Genomic DNA, 25,032 nt, shown 5'->3' with positions numbered 1-25,032 from the left:
TAACACATCATCACACTACTGCCACATTCAGATACAAAATGTCCATCACATGTATCTGCATGGCAACGTATGTTTTGAAAAAATCCTCCATACAAAGTGTATTTCTTTCTGCAAACTGGAAAAAACATCCACAGACATTTCTGTCCCATTTTCACACGGAATGCAATGACCTATTTATACAAACTACCGTAGACATCAGCCATAGAGATGCACTCATGGAAAAGTGGTAGAAAAGTCATTGAAAAGTCATGGAAAAGCCACTTATTTTCTTGGTTGTATGATAAAGACGTGGTTCTATGATAAAGACATGGATGTGGAGAGGAATACACTCCATAGTTAAACTGCTACAAAACAAAATGTCCCCCTGGTCCAAAACACTGCCCCACAAATAGACCAATGGAGTGGGAGTATCTAGTCACCCTTACAGCGCTCCATGACACAGTGGAAAAAGACACACATCCGGATCAATAGTTTGGTAATTAACACAGCACAGGAGACTGATCTGCCACTGCCCACACAAACACACACACACACACACACTGCTAATACACACACACACACTGCTAATACACACACACACACTGCTAATACACACACATTAGGGAGGGGACATTAGAGAGGAGACATTAGAGAGGAGACATTAGAGAGGAAACATTAGAGAGGAGTCAGAGAGGAGACATTAGGGAGGAGACATTAGAGAGGAGACATTAGAGAGGAGACATTAGAGAGGAGACATTAGAGAGGAGACATTAGAGAGGAGACATTAGGGAGGAGACAGAGAGGAGACATTAGAGAGGAGACATTAGAGAGGAGACATTAGAGAGGAGACATTAGAGAGGAGACATTAGAGAGGAGACATTAGGGAGGAGACAGAGAGGAGACATTAGAGAGGAGACATTAGAGAGGAGACATTAGAGAGGAGACATTAGAGAGGAGACATTAGAGAGGAGACAGAGAGGAGACATTAGAGAGGAGACAGAGAGGAGACATTAGAGAGGAGACATTAGAGAGGAGACATTAGAGAGGAGACATTAGAGAGGAGACATTAGAGAGGAGTCAGAGAGGAGCCATTAGAGAGGAGACATTAGAGAGGAGACATTAGAGAGGAGACATTAGAGAGGAGACATTAGAGAGGAGACATTAGAGAGGAAACATTAGAGAGGAGACATTAGAGAGGAGACATTAGAGAGGAGACATTAGAGAGGAGACATTAGGGAGGAGACAGAGAGGAGACATTAGAGAGGAGACATTAGAGAGGAGACATTAGAGAGGAGACATTAGAGAGGAGACAGAGAGGAGACATTAGAGAGGAGACAGAGAGGAGACATTAGAGAGGAGACATTAGAGAGGAGACATTAGAGAGGAGACATTAGAGAGGAGTCAGAGAGGAGACATTAGAGAGGAGACATTAGAGAGGAGACATTAGAGAGGAGACATTAGAGAGGAGACATTAGAGAGGAGACATTAGGGAGTAGACAGAGAGGAGACATTAGAGAGGAGACATTAGAGAGGAGACATTAGAGAGGAGACAGAGAGGAGACATTAGAGAGGAGACATTAGAGAGGAGACATTAGAGAGGAGACATTAGAGAGGAGACATTAGAGGAGACATTAGAGGAGACATTAGAGAGGAGACATTAGAGAGGAGACAGAGAGGAGACATTAGAGAGGAGACATTAGAGAGGAGACATTAGAGAGGAGACAGAGAGGAGACAGAGAGGAGACATTAGAAAGGAGGCATTAGAGAGGAGACATTAGAGAGGAGACATTAGAGAGGAGACATTAGAGAGGAGACATTAGAGAGGAGACATTAGAGAGGAGACAGAGAGGAGACATTAGAGAGGAGACAGAGAGGAGACATTAGAGAGGAGACATTAGAGAGGAGACATTAGAGAGGAGACATTAGAGAGGAGACATTAGAGAGGAGACAGAGAGGAGACATTAGAGAGGAGACATTAGAGAGGAGACATTAGAGAGGAGACATTAGAGAGGAGACATTAGGGAGGAGACATTAGAGAGGAGACAGAGAGGAGACATTAGAGAGGAGACATTAGAGAGGAGACATTAGAGAGGAGACATTAGAGAGGAGACATTAGAGAGGAGACATTAGGGAGGAGACATTAGAGAGGAGACATTAGAGAGGAGACATTAGGGAGGAGACATTAGAGAGGAGACATTAGAGAGGAGACATTAGAGAGGAGTCAGAGAGGAGACATTAGAGAGGAGACATTAGAGAGGAGACATTAGAGAGGAGACATTAGAGAGGAGTCAGAGAGGAGACATTAGAGAGGAGACATTAGAGAGGAGACATTAGAGAGGAGTCTTTAGAGAGGAGACATTAGGGAGGAGACAGAGAGGAGACATTAGAGAGGAGACATTAGAGAGGAGACATTAGAGAGGAGACATTAGAGAGGAGACAGAGAGGAGACATTAGAGAGGAGACATTAGAGAGGAGACATTAGAGAGGAGACATTAGAGGAGACATTAGAGAGGAGACATTAGAGAGGAGACATTAGAGAGGAGACAGAGAGGAGACATTAGAGAGGAGACAGAGAGGAGACATTAGAGAGGAGACAGAGAGGAGACATTAGGGAGGAGACATTAGAGAGGAGACATTAGAGAGGAGACATTAGAGAGGAGACATTAGAGAGGAAACATTAGAGAGGAGACATTAGAGAGGAGACATTAGAGAGGAGACATTAGAGAGGAGACATTAGAGAGGAGACATTAGAGAGGAGACATTAGAGAGGAGACAGAGAGGAGACAGAGAGGAGACATTAGAAAGGAGGCATTAGAGAGGAGACATTAGAGAGGAGACATTAGAGAGGAGACATTAGAGAGGAGACATTAGAGAGGAGACATTAGAGAGGAGACATTAGAGAGGAGACAGAGAGGAGACATTAGAGAGGAGACAGAGAGGAGACATTAGAGAGGAGACATTAGAGAGGAGACATTAGAGAGGAGACATTAGAGAGGAGACATTAGAGAGGAGACAGAGAGGAGACATTAGAGAGGAGACATTAGAGAGGAGACATTAGAGAGGAGACATTAGGGAGGAGACATTAGAGAGGAGACATTAGAGAGGAGACATTAGAGAGGAGACATTAGAGAGGAGACATTAGAGAGGAGACAGAGAGGAGACATTAGAGAGGAAACATTAGAGAGGAGACATTAGAGAGGAGACATTAGAGAGGAAACATTAGAGAGGAGACATTAGAGAGGAGACATTAGAGAGGAGACATTAGAGAGGAGACAGAGAGGAGACATTAGAGAGGAGACATTAGAGAGGAGACATTAGAGAGGAGACATTAGAGAGGAGACATTAGAGAGGAGACATTAGAGAGGAGACATTAGGGAGGAGACATTAGAGAGGAGACATTAGAGAGGAGACATTAGGGAGGAGACATTAGAGAGGAGACATTAGGGAGGAGAATTAGAGAGGAGACATTAGAGAGGAGACATTAGGGAGGAGACATTAGGGAGGAGACATTAGAGAGGAAACATTAGAGAGGAGACATTAGAGAGGAGACATTAGAGAGGAGTCAGAGAGGAGACATTAGAGAGGAGACATTAGAGAGGAGACATTAGAGAGGAGACATTAGAGAGGAGACATTAGAGAGGAGTCAGAGAGGAGACATTAGAGAGGAGACATTAGAGAGGAGACATTAGAGAGGAGTCTTTAGAGAGGAGACATTAGGGAGGAGACAGAGAGGAGACATTAGAGAGGAGACATTAGAGAGGAGACATTAGAGAGGAGACATTAGAGAGGAGACATTAGAGAGGAGACATTAGAGAGGAGACAGAGAGGAGACATTAGAGAGGAGACATTAGAGAGGAGACATTAGAGAGGAGACATTAGAGGAGACATTAGAGAGGAGACATTAGAGAGGAGACATTAGAGAGGAGACAGAGAGGAGACATTAGAGAGGAGACAGAGAGGAGACATTAGAGAGGAGACAGAGAGGAGACATTAGGGAGGAGACATTAGAGAGGAGACATTAGAGAGGAGACATTAGAGAGGAGACATTAGAGAGGAAACATTAGAGAGGAGACATTAGAGAGGAGACATTAGAGAGGAGACATTAGAGAGGAGACATTAGAGAGGAGACATTAGAGAGGAGACATTAGAGAGGAGACATTAGAGAGGAGACATTAGAGAGGAGACAGAGAGGAGACATTAGAGAGGAGACATTAGAGAGGAGACATTAGAGAGGAGACATTAGAGAGGAGACATTAGGGAGGAGACATTAGAGAGGAGACATTAGAGAGGAGACATTAGGGAGGAGACATTAGGGAGGAGACATTAGAGAGGAAACATTAGAGAGGAAACATTAGAGAGGAGACATTAGAGAGGAGACATTAGAGAGGAGACATTAGGGAGGAGACATTAGAGAGGAGACATTAGAGAGGAGACATTAGGGAGGAGACATTAGGGAGGAGACATTAGAGAGGAAACATTAGAGAGGAGACATTAGAGAGGAGACATTAGAGAGGAGTCAGAGAGGAGTCAGAGAGGAGCCATTAGAGAGGAGCCATTAGAGAGGAGACATTAGAGAGGAGACATTAGAGAGGAGACATTAGAGAGGAGACATTAGAGAGGAGACATTAGAGAGGAGACATTAGAGAGGAGTCAGAGAGGAGACATTAGAGAGGAGACATTAGAGAGGAGACATTAGGGAGGAGACATTAGGGAGGAAACATTAGAGAGGAGACATTAGAGAGGAGACATTAGAGAGGAGTCAGAGAGGAGACATTAGAGAGGAGACATTAGAGAGGAGACATTAGAGAGGAGACAGAGAGGAGACATTAGAGAGGAGACATTAGAGAGGAGACATTAGGGAGGAGACATTAGAGAGGAGACATTAGAGAGGAGACATTAGAGAGGAGACATTAGGGAGGAGACATTAGAGAGGAGACATTAGGGAGGAGACATTAGAGAGGAGACATTAGGGAGGAGACATTAGAGAGGAGACATTAGAGAGGAGACATTAGAGAGGAGACATTAGGGAGGAGACATTGAGTAGCTTAAGAGTCACTGCTCAGTGTTCTGCTTGTGTTTGGAATGAGAGAGATTTGGAGTGAGAGAGATTTGGAGTGAGAGAAAATTGGAGTGAGAGAAATTTGGAGTGAGAGTGGACGCTGATTTCCACTAATATGGCCCCTGTGACAAAGACCTCTCAAACTTTCCTCTATGATGCAGTCAGCATGGAAACATCTCGTGGCGAATGGCGAGGGTCTGGGTCCGAGCGGAGCAGAGCGACCAAACGCTGTGGACTGTGTCTTGATAGCCAAGCTGCTTACGGTCTCGTCAGCACAAAGACACTTAAACTATGAGCTAATCGCCCTGCAGCAGGCTAACTAAACAGGATCAGAACCCCATATGGACAACCATGCTGCTTCACTAAATCCTGTACACAATCAGTACGCATGCACATGGTGACCCACTAGTAAACAAAGTAGTTACTCTAAATGACGTCATGTTGAAGAGGTTTGTTATTGGATACAGCCTAGACAGTCAGCCAGACAGTCAGCCAGACAGTCAGTAAAACAGACAGACAGTCAGCCAGTCAGCCAGTCAGTCAGCCAGTAAGTCAGCCAGACAGTCAGTAAGACAGACAGTCAGCCAGTAAATCAGCCAGACAGTCAGTAAGACAGACAGTCAGCCAGCCAGCCAGTAAATCAGCCAGTCAGTCAGACAGACAGTCAGTAAAACAGACAGACAGTCAGCCAGCCAGTCAGCCAGCCAGTCAGAGCGATAGACAGTCAGACAGACAGTCAGCTAGACAGTCAGCCAGACAGACAAACAGACAAACAGTCAGTCAGCCAGCCAGACAGACAGTCAGCCAGACAGACAGATAGTCAGACAGCCAGTCAGACAGACAGACAGACAGTCAGCTAGACAGTCAGACAGTCAGTCAGACAGTCAGTCAGTCAGTCAAACAGACAGACAGTCAGCTAGACAGTCAGCTAGACAGTCAGTCAGACAGACAGTCAGTCAGTTGGTCCAGGTGTTAGTTTAGGTCCTAGTACTACTGGGAGTAGACTATACTGTCTCCTTCTTAGAACTGAGCTGAGTGTCCTCTATATGAGCCCTGGCACTGTGTGTGTGTGTGTGTGTGTGTGTGTGTGTGTGTGTGTGTGTGTGTGTGTGTGTGTGTGTGTGTGTGTGTGTGTGTGTGTGTGTGTGTGTGTGTGTGTGTATGCCACACGGGTGTCTACTGCTGCACTTAAGACATCTCAGCAAGAGGAGATAGCTCTCCCATGAGGACTGACACGCTGGTCTTATTTAAGACAAGAAACACACACACACATATAGACACACACACACTTCTGATCTGACACACTCATAACGAATATCTACCACACCGTACAGACACACGGACGCAAATGCACGTACACACACAAACCACCAACAGCCACAGACACATACCTGTCCAAGCTATCCTGCAGCCCTGAGTACTATCCTCTCTGCCATCTCCTGTCTCCCCCTGAGTACTATCCTCTCTGCTAACTCCTCTCTCCCCCTCCTCTCTCTCTCCTTCTCTAGTACCAGTCGGAGGAAGCAGGTGTTTCCAGCGGGGGTGTAGAGCACCACCACGCTGCTCATCAATTCCTCCGGGTTGAGCCAAGGTCCTCCCAGGAGAGGCACCTCCGGCCTGGGTCCAGCTCTACCCGGCCCCACTGCTAACCTCCCCTGGCCCTGGTCCCGGACCCCTCCATACTGGCCCTCCTCCGTGTGTCGCAGCCATGGACCCCCCTGTGCTGTCGAACACCAGTCCCCCAACTGCAGGCAGTCCAGATTCATCGCTCATCTCATCTCCCGCGATCTCATCTTATCGACACCCGCTGACGTTTGTTATCCGTTTGATTAGTCGGCCCAGGGGGAACTAAAAATAAACACAACTCACGCTTCCTCCTCCTCCTCCTCGCAGAGTCCTGAGTGTGCACGCACACAACACCAGCCGTGCGGGCTGCGGTCGGAACGGGAATCAGGGAGCCAGGGTCTCCCATCCGTCCTACACGTCGTTTCTCCCTCCCTCCCTCACTCCCTCCCAAAACGCTCTCCTTTCCCTCCTCCAGTGTTTGTTCTCTCTCTCTATCTAAGGGCTTTATTGGCATGGGAAACATATGTGAAATAAACAATAAACAAAAGGGAAATTAACAAGTAAACATTACACTCTCAAAAGTTTTTAAAGAATATAGACATTTCAAATGTTATATTATTGGCTATGTACAGTGTTGTAACACAATGTGCAAATACAGTAGTTGAAGTATGAAAGGGAAAATACAGTAAATAAACAGATACAGTGAGGGAAAAAAGTATTTGATCCCCTGCTGATTTTGTACGTTTGTCCTCTGTAGCTCAATTGGTAGAGCAAGGCGCTTATAACGTCAGAGTAGTGGGTTCGATCCCCGGGACCACCCATATGTAAAAATGCATGCACACATGACTGTAAGTCGCTTTGGATAAAAGCGTCTCCTAAATGGCATATTATTATTATTACAAAGACATGATCAGTCTATAATTTTAATGGTAGGTTTATTTGAACAGTGAGAGTCAGAATAACAACAAAAACATCCAGAAAAACGCATGTCAAAAATGTTATAAATTGATTTGCATTTTAATGAGGGAAATAAGTATTTGACCCCCTCTCAATCAGAAAGATTTCTGGCTCCCAGGTGTCTTTTATACAGGTAACGAACTGAGATTAGGAGCACGCTCTTAAAGGGAGTGCTCCTAATCTCAGCTTGTTACCTGTATAAAAGACACCTGTCCACAGAAGCAATCAATCAATCAGATTCCAAACTCTCCACCATGGCCAAGACCAAAGAGCTCTCCAAGGATGTCAGGGACAAGATTGTAGACCTACACAAGGCTGGAATGGGCTACAAGACCATCGCCAAGCAGCTTGGTGAGAAGGTGACAACAGTTGGTGCGATTATTCGCAAATGGAAGAAACACAAAAGAACTGTCAATCTCCCTCGGCCTGGGGCTCCATGCAAGTTCTCACCTCGTGGAGTTGCAATGATCATGAGAACGGTGAGGAATCAGCCCAGAACTACACGGGAGGATCTTGTCAATGATCTCAAGGCAGCTGGGATCATAGTCACCAAGAAAACAATTGGTCACACACTACGCCGTGAAGGACTGAAATCCTGCAGCGCCCGCAAGGTCCCCCTGCTCAAGAAAGCACATATACAGGCCCGTCTGAAGTTTGCCAATGAACATCTGAATGATTCAGAGGAGAACTGGGTGAAAGTGTTGTGGTCAGATGAGACCAAAATCGAGCTCTTTGGCATCAACTCAACTCGCCGTGTTTGGAGGAGGAGGAATGCTGCCTATGACCCCAAGAACACCATCGCCACCATTAAACATGGAGGTGGAAACATTATGGTTTGGGGGTGTTTTTCTGCTAAGGGGACAGGACAACTTCATCGCATCAAAGGGACGATGGACGGGGCCATGTACCGTCAAATCATGGGTGAGAACCTCCTTCCCTCAGCCAGGGCATTGAAAATGGGTCGTGGATGGGTATTCCAGCATGACAATGACCCAAAACACACGGCCAAGGCAACAAAGGAGTGGCTCAAGAAGAAGCACATTAAGGTCCTGGAGAGGCCTAGCCAGTCTCCAGACCTTAATCCCATAGAAATCTGTGGAAGGAGCTGAAGGTTCGAGTTGCCAAACGTCAGCCTCGAAACCTTAATGACTTGGAGAAGATCTGCAGAGGAGTGGGACAAAAACCCTCCTGGTGGCCAACTACAAGAAACGTCTGACCTCTGTGATTGCCAGTAAGGGTTTTGCCACCAAGTACTAGGACATGTTTTGCAGAGGGGTCAAATACTTATTTCCCTCATTAAAATGCAATTTAATTTATAACATTTTTGACATGCGTTTTTTTGTTGTTTATTCTGTCTCTCACTGTTCAAATAAACCTACCATTAAAATGATAGACTGACCTTTTCTCAGTACTTTGTTGAAGCACCTTTGGCAGCGATTACAGCGTAGAGTCTTCTTGGGTATGACGCTACAAGCTTGGCACACCTGTATTTAGGGAGTTTCTCCCATTCTTCTCTGCAGATCCTCTTAAATTCTGTCAGGTTGGATGGGGAGGGTTGCTGCACAGCTATTTTCAGGTCTCTCCAGAGATGTTCGATCAGGTTCAAGTCCGGGCTCTGGCTGGGCCACTCAAGGACATTAAGAGACTTGTCCCGAAGCCACTCATGCGTTGTCTTGGCTGTGTGCTTAGTGTCGTTGTCCTGTTGGAAGGTGAACCTTCAACCCAGTCTGAGGTCCTGAGCGCTCTGGAGCAGGTTTTCATCAAGGATCTCTCTGTACTTTGCTCCATTCATCTTTGCCTCGATCCTGACTAGTCTCTCAGTCCCTGCCGCTGAAAAACATCCCCACAGCATGATGCTGCCACCACCATGCTTCACCGTAGGGATGGTGCCAGGTTTCCTCCAGATGTGACGCTTGGTATTCAGGCCAAAGAGTTCAATCTTGGTTCAAACCAGAGAATCTTGTTTCTCATGGTCTGAGAGTCTTTAGGTGCCTTTTGGCAAACTCCAAGTGGGCTGTCATATGCCTTTTATTGAGGAGTGGCTTCCGTCTGGCCACTCTACCATAAAGGCCTGATTGGTGGAGTGCTGCAGAGATGGTTGTCCTTCTGAAGGTTCTCCCATCTCCACAGAGGAACTCTAGAGCTCTGTCAGAGTGACCATCGGGTTCTTGGTCACCTCCCTGACCAAGGCCGTTCTCCCCAAATTGCTCAGTTTGGCCGGGTGGCCAGCTCTAGAAAGAGTATTGGTGGTTCCAAACTTCTTCAATTTAAGAATAATGGAGGCCACAGTGTTCTTGGGGACCTTCAATGCTGCAGACATTTTTTGGTACCCTTCCCCAGATCTGTGCCTCGACACAATCCTGTCTCTGAGCTCTACGGACAATTCCTTCGACCTCATGGCTTGGTTTTTGCTCTGACATGCACTGTCAACTGTGGGACCTTATATAGACAGGCGTGTGCCTTTCCAAATCATGTCCAATTAATTGAATTTATAATAGGTGGACTGCAATCAAGTTGTAGAAACATCTCAAGGATGATCAATGGAAACAGGATGCACCTGAGCTCAATTTTGAGTCTCATAGCAAAGGGTCTGAATACTTATGTAAATAAGGTATTTAAAAAAAAAAAAAATTATACATTTGCTAAAATTTCAAAAAATCTGTTTTTGCTTTGTCATTATGTGGCATTGTGTTTAGATTGCTGAGATATTTGTTATTTATTTAATCAATTTTAAAATAAGGCTGTAAAGTAACAAAATGTGGAAAAAGTCAAGGGGTCTGAATACTTTCCGAAGACACTGTGGGTTGTATTTACAATGTTGTTTGTGCTCCACTGGTTGCCCTTTCCTTGTGGCAACAGATCTGCTATGGTATTTCACCTAATAGATATGGGAGTTTATCAAGATTATATATTTTTTCAAATTTCTTTGTGGGTCTGTGTAATCTGAAGGAAATATGTGTTTCTAATATTGTCATACATTTGGCAGGAGGTTAGGAAGTGCAGCTCAGTTTCCACCTCATTTTGTGGGCAGTGGGAACATAGCCTGTCTTCTCTTGAGAGCCAGGTCTGCCTACGGCGGCCTCTTTCAATAGCAAGGCTATGCTCATTGAGTCTGTACATAGTCAAAGCGTTCCTTCATTTTGGGTCAGTCACAGTGGTCAGGTATTCTGCTACTGTGTACTCTCTGTTTAGGGCCAAATAACATTCCAGATTGCTCAGAGACTGGGTTAGAGTTCTCCTTCTCCGCCCAAACCCGATGGGGCCCGGTGTTCAGAAAGAAAAACGGAGTGTCTGCGCACTTTTTACTAGTGCTCTCTCTCTCTCAGCAGAAGCAGCAGCTGCAGCCACTAGCAGTGTCAGGATTCCAATATTGGTTGGGCCAAAGAAATGTGTCGCCATATAACTTATTTTTCTGATCATTGAAATGTTTCAAATTGCGATACGAATAGGCTGAAGTGCACTCGGGAGAATGATGATCATGACAGGCAGCGCATCTCAGAATCAGCAGAAGCCCATATTTATGCACCCTATATGACTGCCCTGCTAAAGTGCCTTGTTGGACCTTGTAAACTATCGAAAGAAGACCCATAACTGATCCAAATCTCATTTCAGAATAAAACATGCATTCAAAACACAGGGCTTTTGAGCGATTATTCAAATGGTTGTTTAGCAGAAAATCAAGTTATTTATTTAGGCCTATTTTCAAAATAAAATGCTTGGTTGTATTTAAAGGCATGAATTAATTATTAATTATTTATTATATTGAAGTAAGTTACATTAGATAAAACAGGACGTGCTCGAACGGCTCGATGGTGGATCGATTATTTAAGGCTACTATATATAGCCTATAGGTGAATCAAGAGCAAAATAACACACTTGATTTAGGCTACATTATAGCATGCTAAATGTTTCTGATCAGTGATAGATGAGCTATCCCACATCCACGTATTTGGCCAGCCAGAGATCAATTAGCCTAATCAAATATACAGATGGAGATTCTGTGAAACAAAATCACATTGATTGATTAAGACAAGTCACAGGCTTTTGGTCGAGAGTAGGACAGGCTATAGGTCGTTATCAATAAAACGTCACAATAAGGTGCAGAGCGTTCGATTTGCCTGCTGGGGGGCAATGAAACCCCCAATTCCACTAAAACCATTGACAACTATGTGCCCTTTTCAAGGGATTGTTAAATAAATATTATAACTATTTGGTTTTAATATCAACACCTCTTGAAGAGCATGGTCAGAACTACACATTTCCAGTTATTACACATTTAGCGCTGTCATCAGAGTTATACAGCAAAACTGCATGCTTTTCATGATCAGTAAACATCAATTGATCATGTAATTTCAAATATGTGAGGGTAGCTTATCCATTTGGCATGTAGCTAGCTAGCTAGCTAGCTAAGCAAACAATGTGACATTCAGCTTTCTTCATCAGAGATTAGGCTTTCTGAAAGAGCTTGACATTGGTAAGTCCTCGTCCTGGTAAAGTTGTCAGTCAGACTACTGTCATCACCACTATAGATGACAAGCAAATCAAACACTATTTGGATATAGCCATCTAGTTTATCCCCTGAAAGTTAGCTTGTTAACTAGCCATATTGACCTGATCTGTAGTTAGCTTGTTAACCAGCCATATTGACGTGATCTGTAGTTAGCTTGTTAACTAGCCATATTGACGTGATCTGTTATTAGCTAGTTAGCCAATTTGACGTGGTCCATCAATCAATGTAGCCTATCATGTCTGTCAGCAGCAATCGTGATTAAACACTCTTAAAAACAATGATGAAAAGGGGATAATGTTAGCTAGCTTCGCTAGGTAGGCCTACGTTGGTTGGAGAAAAAAGTACATTAGGTCTACTTACCACAATGTTTAGCCAACTGTACAAAGTTTCTACCGGTAGCTTCCAACGTAAACATTATCATCTAACAGTACATCAACAAATGTACCCTTCTGCTGCTTGACAAGCAGAGCCCATTAAGGATGGAAAATGAACGTAAACCACTCATACTTGTCAGGTGTAGTTCACTTTTATATCACTCATATCCAAAGAATGGTGGCCAATATTGAGGGATATTGTCAGGCTACCCTTACGTAGCTGATATATAATCATCAACTGATGTTTACTGATCATGAAAAGCATGCAGTTACTTGCTGTATAACTCTGATGATAGCGCTAAATGTGGAATAACTGGAAATGTGTAGTTCTGACTATGCTCTTCAAGAGGTGTTGATATTAAAACCAAATAGTTAACATTTATTTAACAATGCCTTGAAAACGACACGCAGTTGTCAATGGTTTTAGCGTAGCTGGGGGTCTCCTTGCCCCCCAGCAGGAAAACCGAACACTCTGCACCTTATTGTGACGTTTTATTGATAACGACATATTACGCAAGTGAAGAGCAAAATCCACTTAAGTTACATAACATGCTAGCCACATTTTCTGATCATTAATATATGAGCAAACTAGAATAAAGATGATCCTGAGCACTCACCTCAACTTAGCTAACATTTCCCCAGCCTAATTGTTACCAAATAGAGATTCAGTGAAAACCTAAATCTGACACTGATTGATCTATCAAGACGAGTCCCCCCACACTTGTCTCAAAGCAGCGTGATGGCCCTGTCCCAATCAAAACGGTGCTGAAATGATCATTGACCACACACGGCTATTGATTTAAATTTAGGATAATGGTTGGATATTACTTTGGGAGTTTGAGTATAAGCAACAATTTGATTCACGCCTTCAATTGCATTAGCCCACTTTAGCCTATTTTCGTCATTCAATTGATTATAACTGTGCTCGATTTGCCCCTACCCTGACTGACAGTCCCCTCACCCTATCACAAACCACCACTAATCTCCTGTCCATTCCCCCTCCAGCAGTGGAGGGACTCCAGTTCCTTTACCACATTTAAAAACTCACACCTGTCACTAATCATTTTTACATTTACGTCATTTAGCAGACGGTCTTATCCAGAGCGACTTACAAATTGGTGCATTCACCTTATATAGAGTGGGATAACCACTTTACAATGTTTTTTTTTTTTTTTTTTTTTTTTTTTTGGGGGTGGGGTGGGGTAATGGGGGGGTAGAAGGATTACTTTATCCTATCCCAGTTATTCCTTAAAGAGGTGGGGTTTCAAGTGTCTCCGGAAGGTGGTGAGTGACTCCGCTGTCCTGGCGTCGTGAGGGAGCTTGTTCCACCATTGGGGTGCCAGAGCAGCAAACAGTTTTGACTGGGCTGAGCGGGAACTGTGCTTCCGCAGAGGTAGGGGGGCCAGTAGGCCAGAGGTGGATGAACGCAATGCCCTCGTTTGGGTGTAGGGACAGATCAGAGCCTGAAGGTACGGAGGTGCCGTTCCCCTCACAGCTCCGTAGGCAAGCACCATGGTCTTGTAGCAGATGCGAGCTTCAACTGGAAGCCAGTGGAGTGTGCGGAGGAGCGGGGTGATGTGAGAGAACTTGGGAAGGTTGAACACCAGACGGGCTGCGGCATTCTGGATGAGTTGGTTTAATGGCACAGGCAGGGAGCCCAGCCAACAGCGAGTTGCAGTAATCCAGACGGGAGATGACAAGTGCCTGGATTAGGACCTGTGCCGCTTCCTGTGTAAGGCAGTGTTGTACTCTCCGAATGTTGTAGAGCATGAACCTACAGGATCGGGTCACCGCCTTGATGTTAGCGGAGAACGACAGAGTGTTGTTCAGGGTCACGCCAAGGCTCTTCGCACTCTGGGAGGAGGACACAACGGAGTTGTCAACCGTGATGGCGAGATCATGGAACGGGCAGTCCTTCCCCGGGAGGAAGAGCAGCTCCGTCTTGCCAAGGTTCAGCTTGAGGTGGTGATCCGTCATCCACACTGATATGTCTGCCAGACATGCAGAGATGTGATTCGCCACCTGGTTATCAGAAGGGGGGCAGACCTTACCGTTTCAGTTTGCAAGTGTGTTTCAGTTTCAGTTTGCACACCTTTTTTCTTGTAACCCTTTCCTTTGATTATTTTGGATGTGTTTATGACCGAGCAAAGCAAATGGTCTGAATAGTTATGTAAATAAGACATTTCTATTTTTTATTCTGACCTCACAACAGTAGTCAAGCACCCAAGCTAACTGGCTAACGTTGGTTAGCTATTTCCAGACACAAATGAGAGAACACCTCACTGACCATTTTACTCGCCCTAGCAGAGCTGGTTAGGCTGTTTTCATGTTATCCAGAGCGTTGGTGACTGTAACTGTGCTGCTGGCAACAATTTAATTGTGCTTTTGTTTGCCGACGTTTACTGACACTAGCCATATATTCAACGGGTGTTGAGCGTTCATAAATTAATCAGTTATCCCGCGCTCTGGCACACACAGACAAGAGTGCTCTGAAATCGGAGTAGATAGCCAGAATTAACAATGTCCATTGAGAACGCACAACGACTATACCACTTAGCTAAGAATGATGTGAATAATCATGTCAATAAACGTTGGGTAGTTAGTTAGATAGCAGATAGTTAATATACTGCCTGGCAAGTTCGATGTATTAGTAGCCAACTAACGTTAGGTAACTTGTATTCTTGTATTACATTGCTCAACATTTTCTTAACATTTGTCATAATTAGTTAAAGCAATTTGTATCCGCTCTCGTCGGATTTCGGCTGCATATTTTCTGCCATTTTCTTCAAATCTGAAAACGTTGTGAAGCCACACCCATTTTATGAAGAATTGCATTATGGGCCCTAAAAGCACGGAAATAGTGTTCACTGCTTGTATACTTTGTAATTTGGGGAATTTAGTACGACAATCCGGGAACTTTTGGCATACAAACTATATCCATACTATGACCAATAAGCATACTATATACTCAATTTACGTCACAAATAGTACGGTTAGTGTGGTTAGTATGAGTATTCGAACACAGCTTTTGTGAAGATGGTCTGGATTTCTAGACAGAATGTTAGGGGTGACCTAGTGAAGATGGTCTGGATTTCTAGACAGAATGTTAGGGGTGACCTAGTAAAGATGGTCTGGATTTCTAGACAGAATGTTAGGGGTGACCTGGTGAAGATGGTCTGGATCTCTAGACAGAATGTTAGGGGTGACCTGGTGAAGATGGTCTGGATCTCTAGACAGAATGTTAGGGGTGACCTGGTGAAGATGGTCTGGATCTCTAGACAGAATGTTAGGGGTGACCTCGTGAAGATGGTCTGGATCTCTAGACAGAATGTTAGGGGTGACCTGGTGAAGATGGTCTGGATCTCTAGACAGAATGTTATGGGTGACCTAGTGAAGATGGTCTGGATCTCTAGACAGACTGTTAGGGGTGACCTGGTGAAGATGGTCTGGATCTCTAGACAGAATGTTAGGGGTAACCTGGTGAAGATGGTCTGGATTTCTAGACAGAATGTTAGGGGTGACCTCGTGAAGATGGTCTGGATCTCTAGACAGAATGTTAGGGGTGACCTCGTGAAGATAGTCTGGATCTCTAGACAGAATGTTAGGGGTGACCTAGTGAGGATGGTCTGGACCTCTAGACAGAATGTTAGGGGTGACCTAGTGAAGATGGTCTGGATCTCTAGACAGAATGTTAGGGGTGACCTAGTGAAGATGGTCTGGATCTCTAGACAGAATGTTAGGGGTGACCTAGTGAAGATAGTCTGGATCTCTAGACAGAATGTTAGGGGTGACCTAGGGAAGATTACACTGGGATTAAAGGGAAACTAAGACTGTCTGTCTATGTGTGTGTGTGTTTGTGTGCGTATGTCTGAATTCTTCGTAGTTAAACCTCGATACTCAGAAGCTGTCACTGTGCATGCCTGAGAAACAGTCTAGCCATGCTTATTTTAACCACTATATATATATACACTACCAGTCAAAAGTTTGGACACACCTACTCATTCAAGGGTTTTTCTTTGTTTACACTATTTTTTACATTGTATAATTGTAGTGAAGACATCAACACTATGAAATAACACATATGGAATCATGTAGTAACCAGAAAAGTGTTAAACAAATCAAAATATGTTTTATATTTGAGATTCTTCAAATAGCCACCCTTTGCCTTGATGACAGCTTTGCACACTCTTGGCATTCTCTCAACCAGCTTCATGAGGTAGTCACCTGGAATGCATTTCAATTAACAGGTGTGCCTTCTTAAAAGTTAATTTGTGGAATTTATTTCCTTCTTAATGCGTTTGAGCCAATCAGTTGTGTTGTGACAAGGTAGGGGGGGTATACAGAAGATAGCCCTATTTGGTAAAAGACCAAGTCCATATTATGGCAAGAACAGCACACATCAGCAAAGAGAAACGACAATCCATCATTACTTTAAGACATGGTCAGTCAATACGGAAAATGTCAAGAACTTTGAAAGTTTCTTCAAGTGCAGTCGCAAAAACCATCAAGCACTATGATGAAACTGGCTCTCATGAGGACCGCCACAGGAATGGAAGACCCAGAGTTACCTCTGCTGCAGAGGATAAGTTCATTAGAGTTACCAGCCTCAGAAATTGCAGCCCAAAAAAATGCTTCACAGAGTTCAAGTAACAGACACATCTCAACATCAACTGTTCAGAGGAGACTGTGTGAATCAGGCCTTCATGGTCTAATTGCTGCCAAGAAACTAAAAAAGTGCATCATAAGACATTGGCATGCTGAATCTGAAGAGTTAGAGCACTAACTCTTGTCTGCTGTCTGCTGAAAAGTTAGTGTGTCTGGAAATCGGTCTTTAAAGTAACATCTAACAGTTTATTTATTAAATGTATTTATTAAATGTATTTATGGAATGTACTTAACAGGGACAGTGCAAATGAATCAACAATCTGTTGTTGGAAATAGAACAGCTGTTGTTGATGTGAAACTGAAACTATAATATCTACAGTGTGGCTCCTGTAGCACAGATACTGTATGTCTCTCGGTATCCCCCTTTCTTTTCCCTCCCTACCTCTCTATCTTGACTCACAGGTCACACAGGGGCTTTGCTTACAACACCCTTCACCCCACCTAGCCTCGAGTGACACAGTGTGTGTGAGCCCGTGTGTGTGTGTATGCGCATGTGTGTACCCTGTGTGTGTGTGTGTGTGTGTGTGTGTGTGTGTGTGTGTGTGTGTGTGTGTGTGTGTGTGTGTGTGTGTGTGTGTGTGTGTGTGTGTGCGGGGTCAGGACTACTGTAGATCAGGTGGCCCTCACAGCTTCAGACAGGCTGCTCTCCACTGTGCCGGAACACATCTCCATCATGCACGCGAACACACACACACACACACACACACACACACACACAAACACACACCACACACCACACACCACACACCACACACACACACACACACAAAGGTCAAATGCATAGAGACAGACACACACAGACACATACATGGACAGACAGAAGTGTGCACACAGCAGACACACACACACACACACACACACACACACACACACACACACACACACACACACACACACACACTAAAGGTCAAGTGCACACAGCAGACACAAACACACACAAAATAAATACATGATAATTAACTGAGTAAACCAGGATGATAGTGAACTCTTAAATCATAGGACGATAATGAACTCTTAAATCATAGGATGATAGTGAAAATCAGCACAAAAGCAGTAATTGCATTATATAATTCATATAAGTGTTGATATGACAGCAGTCAAAAATAGTATTTTATTGTCAGATCGGGCTTACATGGTGTGTGCACTCAATGGCATCAGTTGGATCATGTCCATGTCACATAAACAACGAAAGCTGGTGAGTGCATTGCTGATGTTTTTAGCTTGAGATGTAGGGACTGTGCTCTCAGTGATGACATTTTGTGCTGATAATCGGCTCCAGATACTCAACTAGTCTCAAGAAGGCCAGTTTTATTGCTTCTTTAAATCAGCACAACATTTTTCAGCTGTGCTAACATAATTGCAAAAGGGTTTTCTAATGATCAATTAGCCTTTTAAAAATGATAAACTTGGATTAGCAAACACAACGTGCCATTGGAACACAGGACTGATGGTTGCTGATAATGGGCCTCTGTACGCCTATGTAGATATTCCAGTAAAAATCAGCCGTTTCCAGCTACAATAGACATTTACAACATTAACAATGTCTACACTGTATTTCTGATCAATTTGATGTTATTTTAAATGGACAAAAAAATTGCTTTTCTTTCGAAAACAAGGACATTTCTAAGTGACCCCAAACTTTGGAACGGTAGTGTATGTGACATTCATTGAATAAAAGTAGAGAATCAGAGCTAGAAAATGGTATATTATACACTGCAGTTGAGAAACAATGGGAATTTAATTCTGCTTTGAAAGTTGAAAAACTTGTAACCCCACTTTTTAGAAAATGGCCCTTGAATGTACACCCATTCAGCTTCATTCACACCCTCTAAAGCCCTACCCATCTCTTTAAGGATTCACATGAGGCCATGTGCTAAACAGAGTGAGTAAAATAGTGTAGTAAACAACCAAAGATTTCAAGACTAAAAGTGGTGAAAGTAGTAGCAAAAATACACATGATCTAGTCCTTGGCCTATATCCTAATCTGACTTTGGTGCAGGTCATGTTGTTCTTAACATTACCGTCTCTGGTAAACACACACTATATCAAATAAAATCAACGTTTATTTGTCACATGCACAGGATACAGAAGGTGTAAACGGTAGAGTGAAATGGTTACTTGCATATTTGCATAGTAGCAATATAAAAAAATTGAACGTGTCCAGATAAATATTGTATAATTATTAGATGATTCTTACCCAGACACACTTGTCTAAATTGATGGGTCATGTGAAAGAAATGCTATAACCCAAAAATACAAGGTCAAATCATGACGAAAGTGATCTTCAGGTCGGAAAGACGGGGCTCTAGAAAGAGGCCCGAGTTCCCAAGTAGGAATTCCGAGTTGGATGACCGTTCACTATACATAACACAGCCACTATACATAACACAGTCACTATACATAACACAGTCACTATACATAACACAGCCACTATACATAACACAGTCACTATACATAACACAGCCACTATACATAACACAGTCACTATACATAACACAGCCACTATACATAACACAGCCACTATCAATGGACTGGGAATAAGTTGTGAATTGTGTAATTACCTTACAGTACATAGTTAAAAAAAAAAAACGATTTTGAGCAGTGTTCTTGAGTTGAAATGACCATTGAACAGCTTCCCAAACCCCAAACTGTAGCTTAAACCTTTATGAATATAAATGTTTTTATTTCCTGGCATCATTTAAGTTCAACACCTAATTGAACTCTACTGTGATGGGCTTGGATGGGTTTGGAGTGACCAGGAGAACATCAGGCACTTTAACCAGCCAGCCCCCTCAGGTCCCAATGACCCCTATCCTTAGAAGCTGGGAGGAAGTAGAAACTTCTTGATTGTTGCATCTCATGTCTTATTGAAAGTTATTTTTTCCTGCTCCTCTGTTGTAAATATTTCAGACATCGTCTTCCCCTCATAAATAAAGAATGTGTCCAGCAACATTTGCGAGCAGGAAGCAGGGCAGAGCACTGCTGGGATAGCACTAGACTAGCAGAACAGTTACCAGAACAGAGATACACAGGGGATAGGAGTTAGAACAGTATTTTCACAGGCCAACTAACAATACTGACGGAACACAGAAGAGAACACAACTATAAGTTCCAGCTGCACTAAGAGACTCTTCTAGAGTTTACAATCACAGTGTTCTAGAGTACACAATCACAGTGTTCTAGAGTACACAATCACAGTGTTCTAAAGTATACAATCACAATGTTCTAGAGTATATAATTGTATTTATTGTTAATACTTTTTTTAACCCTTATTTTAGAGTACAAAATCAGTGTTCTAGTGTCTACAATCACCGTGTTCTAGAGTACACAATCGCAGTGTTCTAGAGTACACAATTACAGTGTTCTAGAATATTCCATATTAGCCAGTTGCTCCATTGAGGAAGAAAGAAACAGCCACCCAGAACCAAACTACACTGATGTCCTGCTACCACTCATCATGAAGAAACATACCATAACTCTGACAACAGGTTAAAAATGAAAAATGTACGTGTGTAACACAGTATGCGTGTGTACCTCTGATAAAAATGAAACAGTACTGTCACGGATCCCCCCGGTACTGCTGCTCATTCCGTTCACCAGTTCCGGCTATCTAGGCGTTACTGACATGGATCATGACCACCAACCCCAGACTGTCTTGTCCCATGTCCGTTGGTCTCGTGAGTACCGTGTATTGTGCTCTTGTTGTTTACGGGTCTTGTCCCGTGTATTGTGTAGAGGTTACACCTCGCTCTTTGTTTGGTTTACATCCCTTGTGTGTATATATATATATACGTGTTTGTGTTGGGTGGAGTAATAATACCCCTAATACGTATTCCTGCGCCTGTCTTCCTATCATTATACAACGTGACACGTTCCTCCACATGACCCCCTTGATCAGCTCTAAATGATCAAACTAGTACACGCCACTCCAACCAGCCCCCATTTAAATCTGTAATTTTCCAATCCCCTCCAAAATAGCTCTGGTAATAACACAATAAGTACCCTTTTGACATTGCTGAATGGAGGCAATTAAAATAAGACAAGATCACAAGAACGGTTCCAAAAGCTACTTAGCCTAGATCTGAGTGCGGTTGAGTCCGTTTCTGCGATAACATGGACTATTAACAACATTATGAAACTTTATTGCCCCTTGCTGAAAAAAGCAAGGTGTTGTAGCAAACGGTGAATAGAATGGGCTTGGAACCTCTAACCCTGGCAATTTGACTGGTAAACTCATGGCTACACTCACAATGTCTGCCTGGTATTGTGATGCAATAATGTTTATTCACATTATGCTAACTGATGTGGCTCATGCAATGGAATAAATGTTTTGTAATGTCAGTTGTTCACTAGTTTACTCCAAGTGGGGAAAGGGTGGCGGGGTTGGAATGTAATAAAGGGGAATATATATATTTTTTAAAAAGGATATGTATGTATGTATGTATGTATGTACAGTGGGGGAAAAAAGTATTTAGTCAGCCACCAATTGTGCAAGTTCTCCCACTTAAAAAGATGAGAGAGGCCTGTAATTTTCATCATAGGTACACGTCAACTATGACAGACAAATTGAGGAAAAAAAATCCAGAAAATCACATTGTAGGATTTTTTATGAATTTATTTGCAAATTATGGTGGGAAATAAGTATTTGGTCACCTACAAACAAGCAAGATTTCTGGCTCTCACAGACCTGTAACTTCTTCTTTAAGAGGCTCCTCTGTCCTCCACTCATTACCTGTATTAATGGCACCTGTTTGAACTTGTTATCAGTATAAAAGACACCTGTCCACAACCTCAAACAGTCACACTCCAAACTCCACTATGGCCAAGACCAAAGAGCTGCCAAAGGACACCAGAAACAAAATTGTAGACCTGCACCAGGCTGGGAAGACTGAATCTGCAATAGGTAAGCAGCTTGGTTTGAAGAAATCAACTGTGGGAGCAATTATTAGGAAATGGAAGACATACAAGACCACTGATAATCTCCCTCGATCTGGGGCTCCACGCAAGATCTCACCCCGTGGGGTCAAAATGATCACAAGAACGGTGAGCAAAAATCCCAGAACCACACGGGGGGACCTAGTGAATGACCTGCAGAGAGCTGGGACCAAAGTAACAAAGCCTACCATCAGTAACACACTATGCCGCCAGGGACTCAAATCCTGCAGTGCCAGACGTGTCCCCCTGCTTAAGCCAGTACATGTCCAGGCCCGTCTGAAGTTTGCTAGAGTGCATTTGGATGATCCAGAAGAGGATTGGGAGAATGTCATATGGTCAGATGAAACCAAAATATAACTTTTTGGTAAAAACTCAACTCGTCGTGTTTGGAAGACAAAGAATGCTGAGTTGCATCCAAAGAACACCATACCTACTGTGAAGCATGGGGGTGGAAACATCATGCTTTGGGGCTGTTTTTCTGCAAAGGGACCAGGACGACTGATCCGTGTAAAGGAAAGAATGAATGGGGCCATGTATCGTGAGATTTTGAGTGAAAACCTCCTTCCATCAGCAAGGGCATTGAAGATGAAACGTGGCTGGGTCTTTCAGCATGACAATGATCCCAAACACACTGCCCGGGCAACGAAGGAGTGGCTTCGTAAGAAGCATTTCAAGGTCCTGGAGTGGCCTAGCCAGTCTCCAGATCTCAACCCCATAGAAAATCTTTGGAGGGAGTTGAAAGTCTGTGTTGCCCAGCGACAGCCCCAAAACATCACTGCTCTAGAGGAGATCTGCATGGAGGAATGGGCCAAAATACCAGCAACAGTGTGTGAAAACCTTGTGAAGACTTACAGAAAACGTTTGACCTGTGTCATTGCCAACAAAGGGTATATAACAAAGTATTAAGAAACTTTTGTTATTGACCAAATACTTATTTTCCACCATAATTTGCAAATAAATTCATAAAAATTCCTACAATGTGATTTTCTGGAGAAAAAAATTCTCATTTTGTCTGTCATAGTTGACGTGTACCTATGATGAAAATTACAGGCCTCTCTCATCTTTTTAAGTGGGAGAACTTGCACAATTGGTGGCTGACTAAATACTTTTTTCCCCCACTGTATGTATGTGGGTGTGTGTGTGTGTATGTATATGTGTATGTATGTGTGTGTATGTATATGTGTATGTATGTGTGTATATATATATATATATATATATATAAACATGGGGGATTGGAAGTGATGCAGACAATTACACATTGATGGAAGTTACAATCTATCTGCAATGTTAAGCTGTAAAAAAAAAAAAGTAAGTTGAGTTGAATGAACAAATCACAGCACATATTGATGGGTACACTTCCTGCTTTTACTTCCTGCTTTGCTCCTATGGGTACACTCACAATGGCCGCCAGTCCATCCATTATGCCCTCATTGACTTGAATGGGGATGCCTGTTCTATTCATTCTATTTATATGGCAGCACATGCAGTCAGGAGTGAAGGAAATTAGAAAATGTGGGTCTACATTTTGTTTTTACTGTTCGAACGGTTATTACGGAGACCGCGTCATCCCAAATTCCATGACCGTCGCAGCCCCAGTTGTATCCCACATGGCACCCTATGGCTGCGTTTACACAGGCAGCCCAATTCTGATGTATATTTTTTTCTGAAAAAAGATCTGATATGATTTGTCAAAAGACCAATTAGTGGAAAAAATATCCGAATTGGGCTGCCTGTGTAAACGCATCCTAGGAACAGGATGGCATTTGGGATAAAACCTGTCCCTGTGCTTTCCTAACAGCCCAGCCCTGTCAGCCCAGCCCCAGTGTGAAGCCAGCGGCGCGTTCAACGAGGGAACTAGTTCGCGAACGTTAGCTAACATATTCCATTTGTCTTGTGTTAGCCATGACTGTTCGCTAACGTTTAGCGAACGGTCTGAGAAGGTAGTGTGCGGCGAACGAAAGTGTATGTTTCGGGTCTAAACTTCCACTGCAATTAATCAAGTGGCCATGTGGGCATTCTATTACCTGTGGTAGGAATAGCAAAATAATTAGCAGTTTGATTATTGCCGCTAAAATGTCACAGTAATCATTACAAAAAATAGATGTTTGATGTTTCACATTTTGGAATGAAATTGTTACTAAGTAACATGTTCGCCGCGAAACAGAAGTCTGGTTGAACTCACCTCAGGGTGAAGGAGTGAAGGGAAGTAGAGTGATCAGGCCACAATGGACCTGACAGCAGTCTCACACCCCCTGATTACAGCAGAGAGCAGATCTATAGGGCTGGATAGATAGATGTTCATGGGTGGACTGATCTGTAGAGAGTAGATCTATACTGGGGCGGGAGGGGGCAGAGGGGAGGAGATGGAGAGGGGGAGAAGAGAGAGAGGGGGGTGGAGATGGAGAGGGGGGAGGAGATGGAGAGGAGAGGGAGAGGGGGGAGGTGAGGGAGAGGGGGGAGGACAGGGAGTGGGGGAGGAGAGGGAGAGGGGGGAGGAGATGGAGAGGAGAGGGAGAGGGGGAGGAGAGGTAGTGGGGGGAGGAGAGGGAGAGGGGGAGGAGATGGAGAGGGGAGGGAGAGGGGGAGGAGAGGGAGAGGGGGGAGGAGACGGAGAGGGGGAGGAGATGGAGAGGGGGTTAGAGGGAGTGGGGGGAGGAGAGGGAGAGGGGGGAGGTGAGGGAGAGGGGGAGGAGGGGGAGTGGGGGGAGGAGAGGGAGAGGGGGAGGAGAAGGAGAGGGGGTTAGAGGGAGTGGGGGGAGGAGAGGGAGAGGGGGGAGGTGAGGGAGAGGGGGAGGAGAGGAGAGGGAGAAGGGGGAGGAGAGGGAGTGGGGGAGGAGGGGGAGTGGGGGGAGGAGAGGGAGACAGGGTTAGAGGGAGAGGAGGGGAGAGGGGGATGGGGGGAAAGTGAGAGAAAAGGATGGAGAGGAAAAAGAGGGGGAGTAGGTTGAGAAGGGAGGAGTGGACAGATGGAGGAGACGGAGGCAGAA

At 44.0% G+C, this 25,032-nt stretch overlaps 1 protein-coding gene across 2 annotated transcripts in view; it reads right to left on the bottom strand.

The window, feature by feature from the left end:
- The window catches only part of LOC311118205 (tight junction protein 2-like), a 35,167-nt gene extending 10,786 nt beyond the window's left edge, over window positions 1–24,381 (bottom strand). The window contains exon 1 of one of the 2 annotated variants that reach the window (XM_084193052.1): window positions 24,228–24,381. Coding sequence is in view for 1 of the 2 variants with exons in the window: in XM_084193051.1 (XP_084049177.1) it covers window positions 188–217 (30 nt within the window). In the remaining variant the exon portion in view is untranslated. Of the gene's footprint in view, window positions 1–187; window positions 3,685–24,227 lie in introns of those variants that run through there. The other variant, XM_084193051.1, reaches the window with a different exon arrangement.
- Between the last annotated feature and the right edge of the window lie 651 nt (window positions 24,382–25,032).

Source organism: Coregonus lavaretus (genome assembly GCF_964263955.1).
Source record: "Coregonus lavaretus genome assembly, contig: HAP1_SCAFFOLD_1609, whole genome shotgun sequence".
NCBI classification, from domain to species: Eukaryota; Metazoa; Chordata; class Actinopteri; order Salmoniformes; family Salmonidae; genus Coregonus; species Coregonus lavaretus.
Note: the sequence above shows the minus strand (reverse complement) of the source record. Positions and strands in the feature narration are given on the sequence as shown.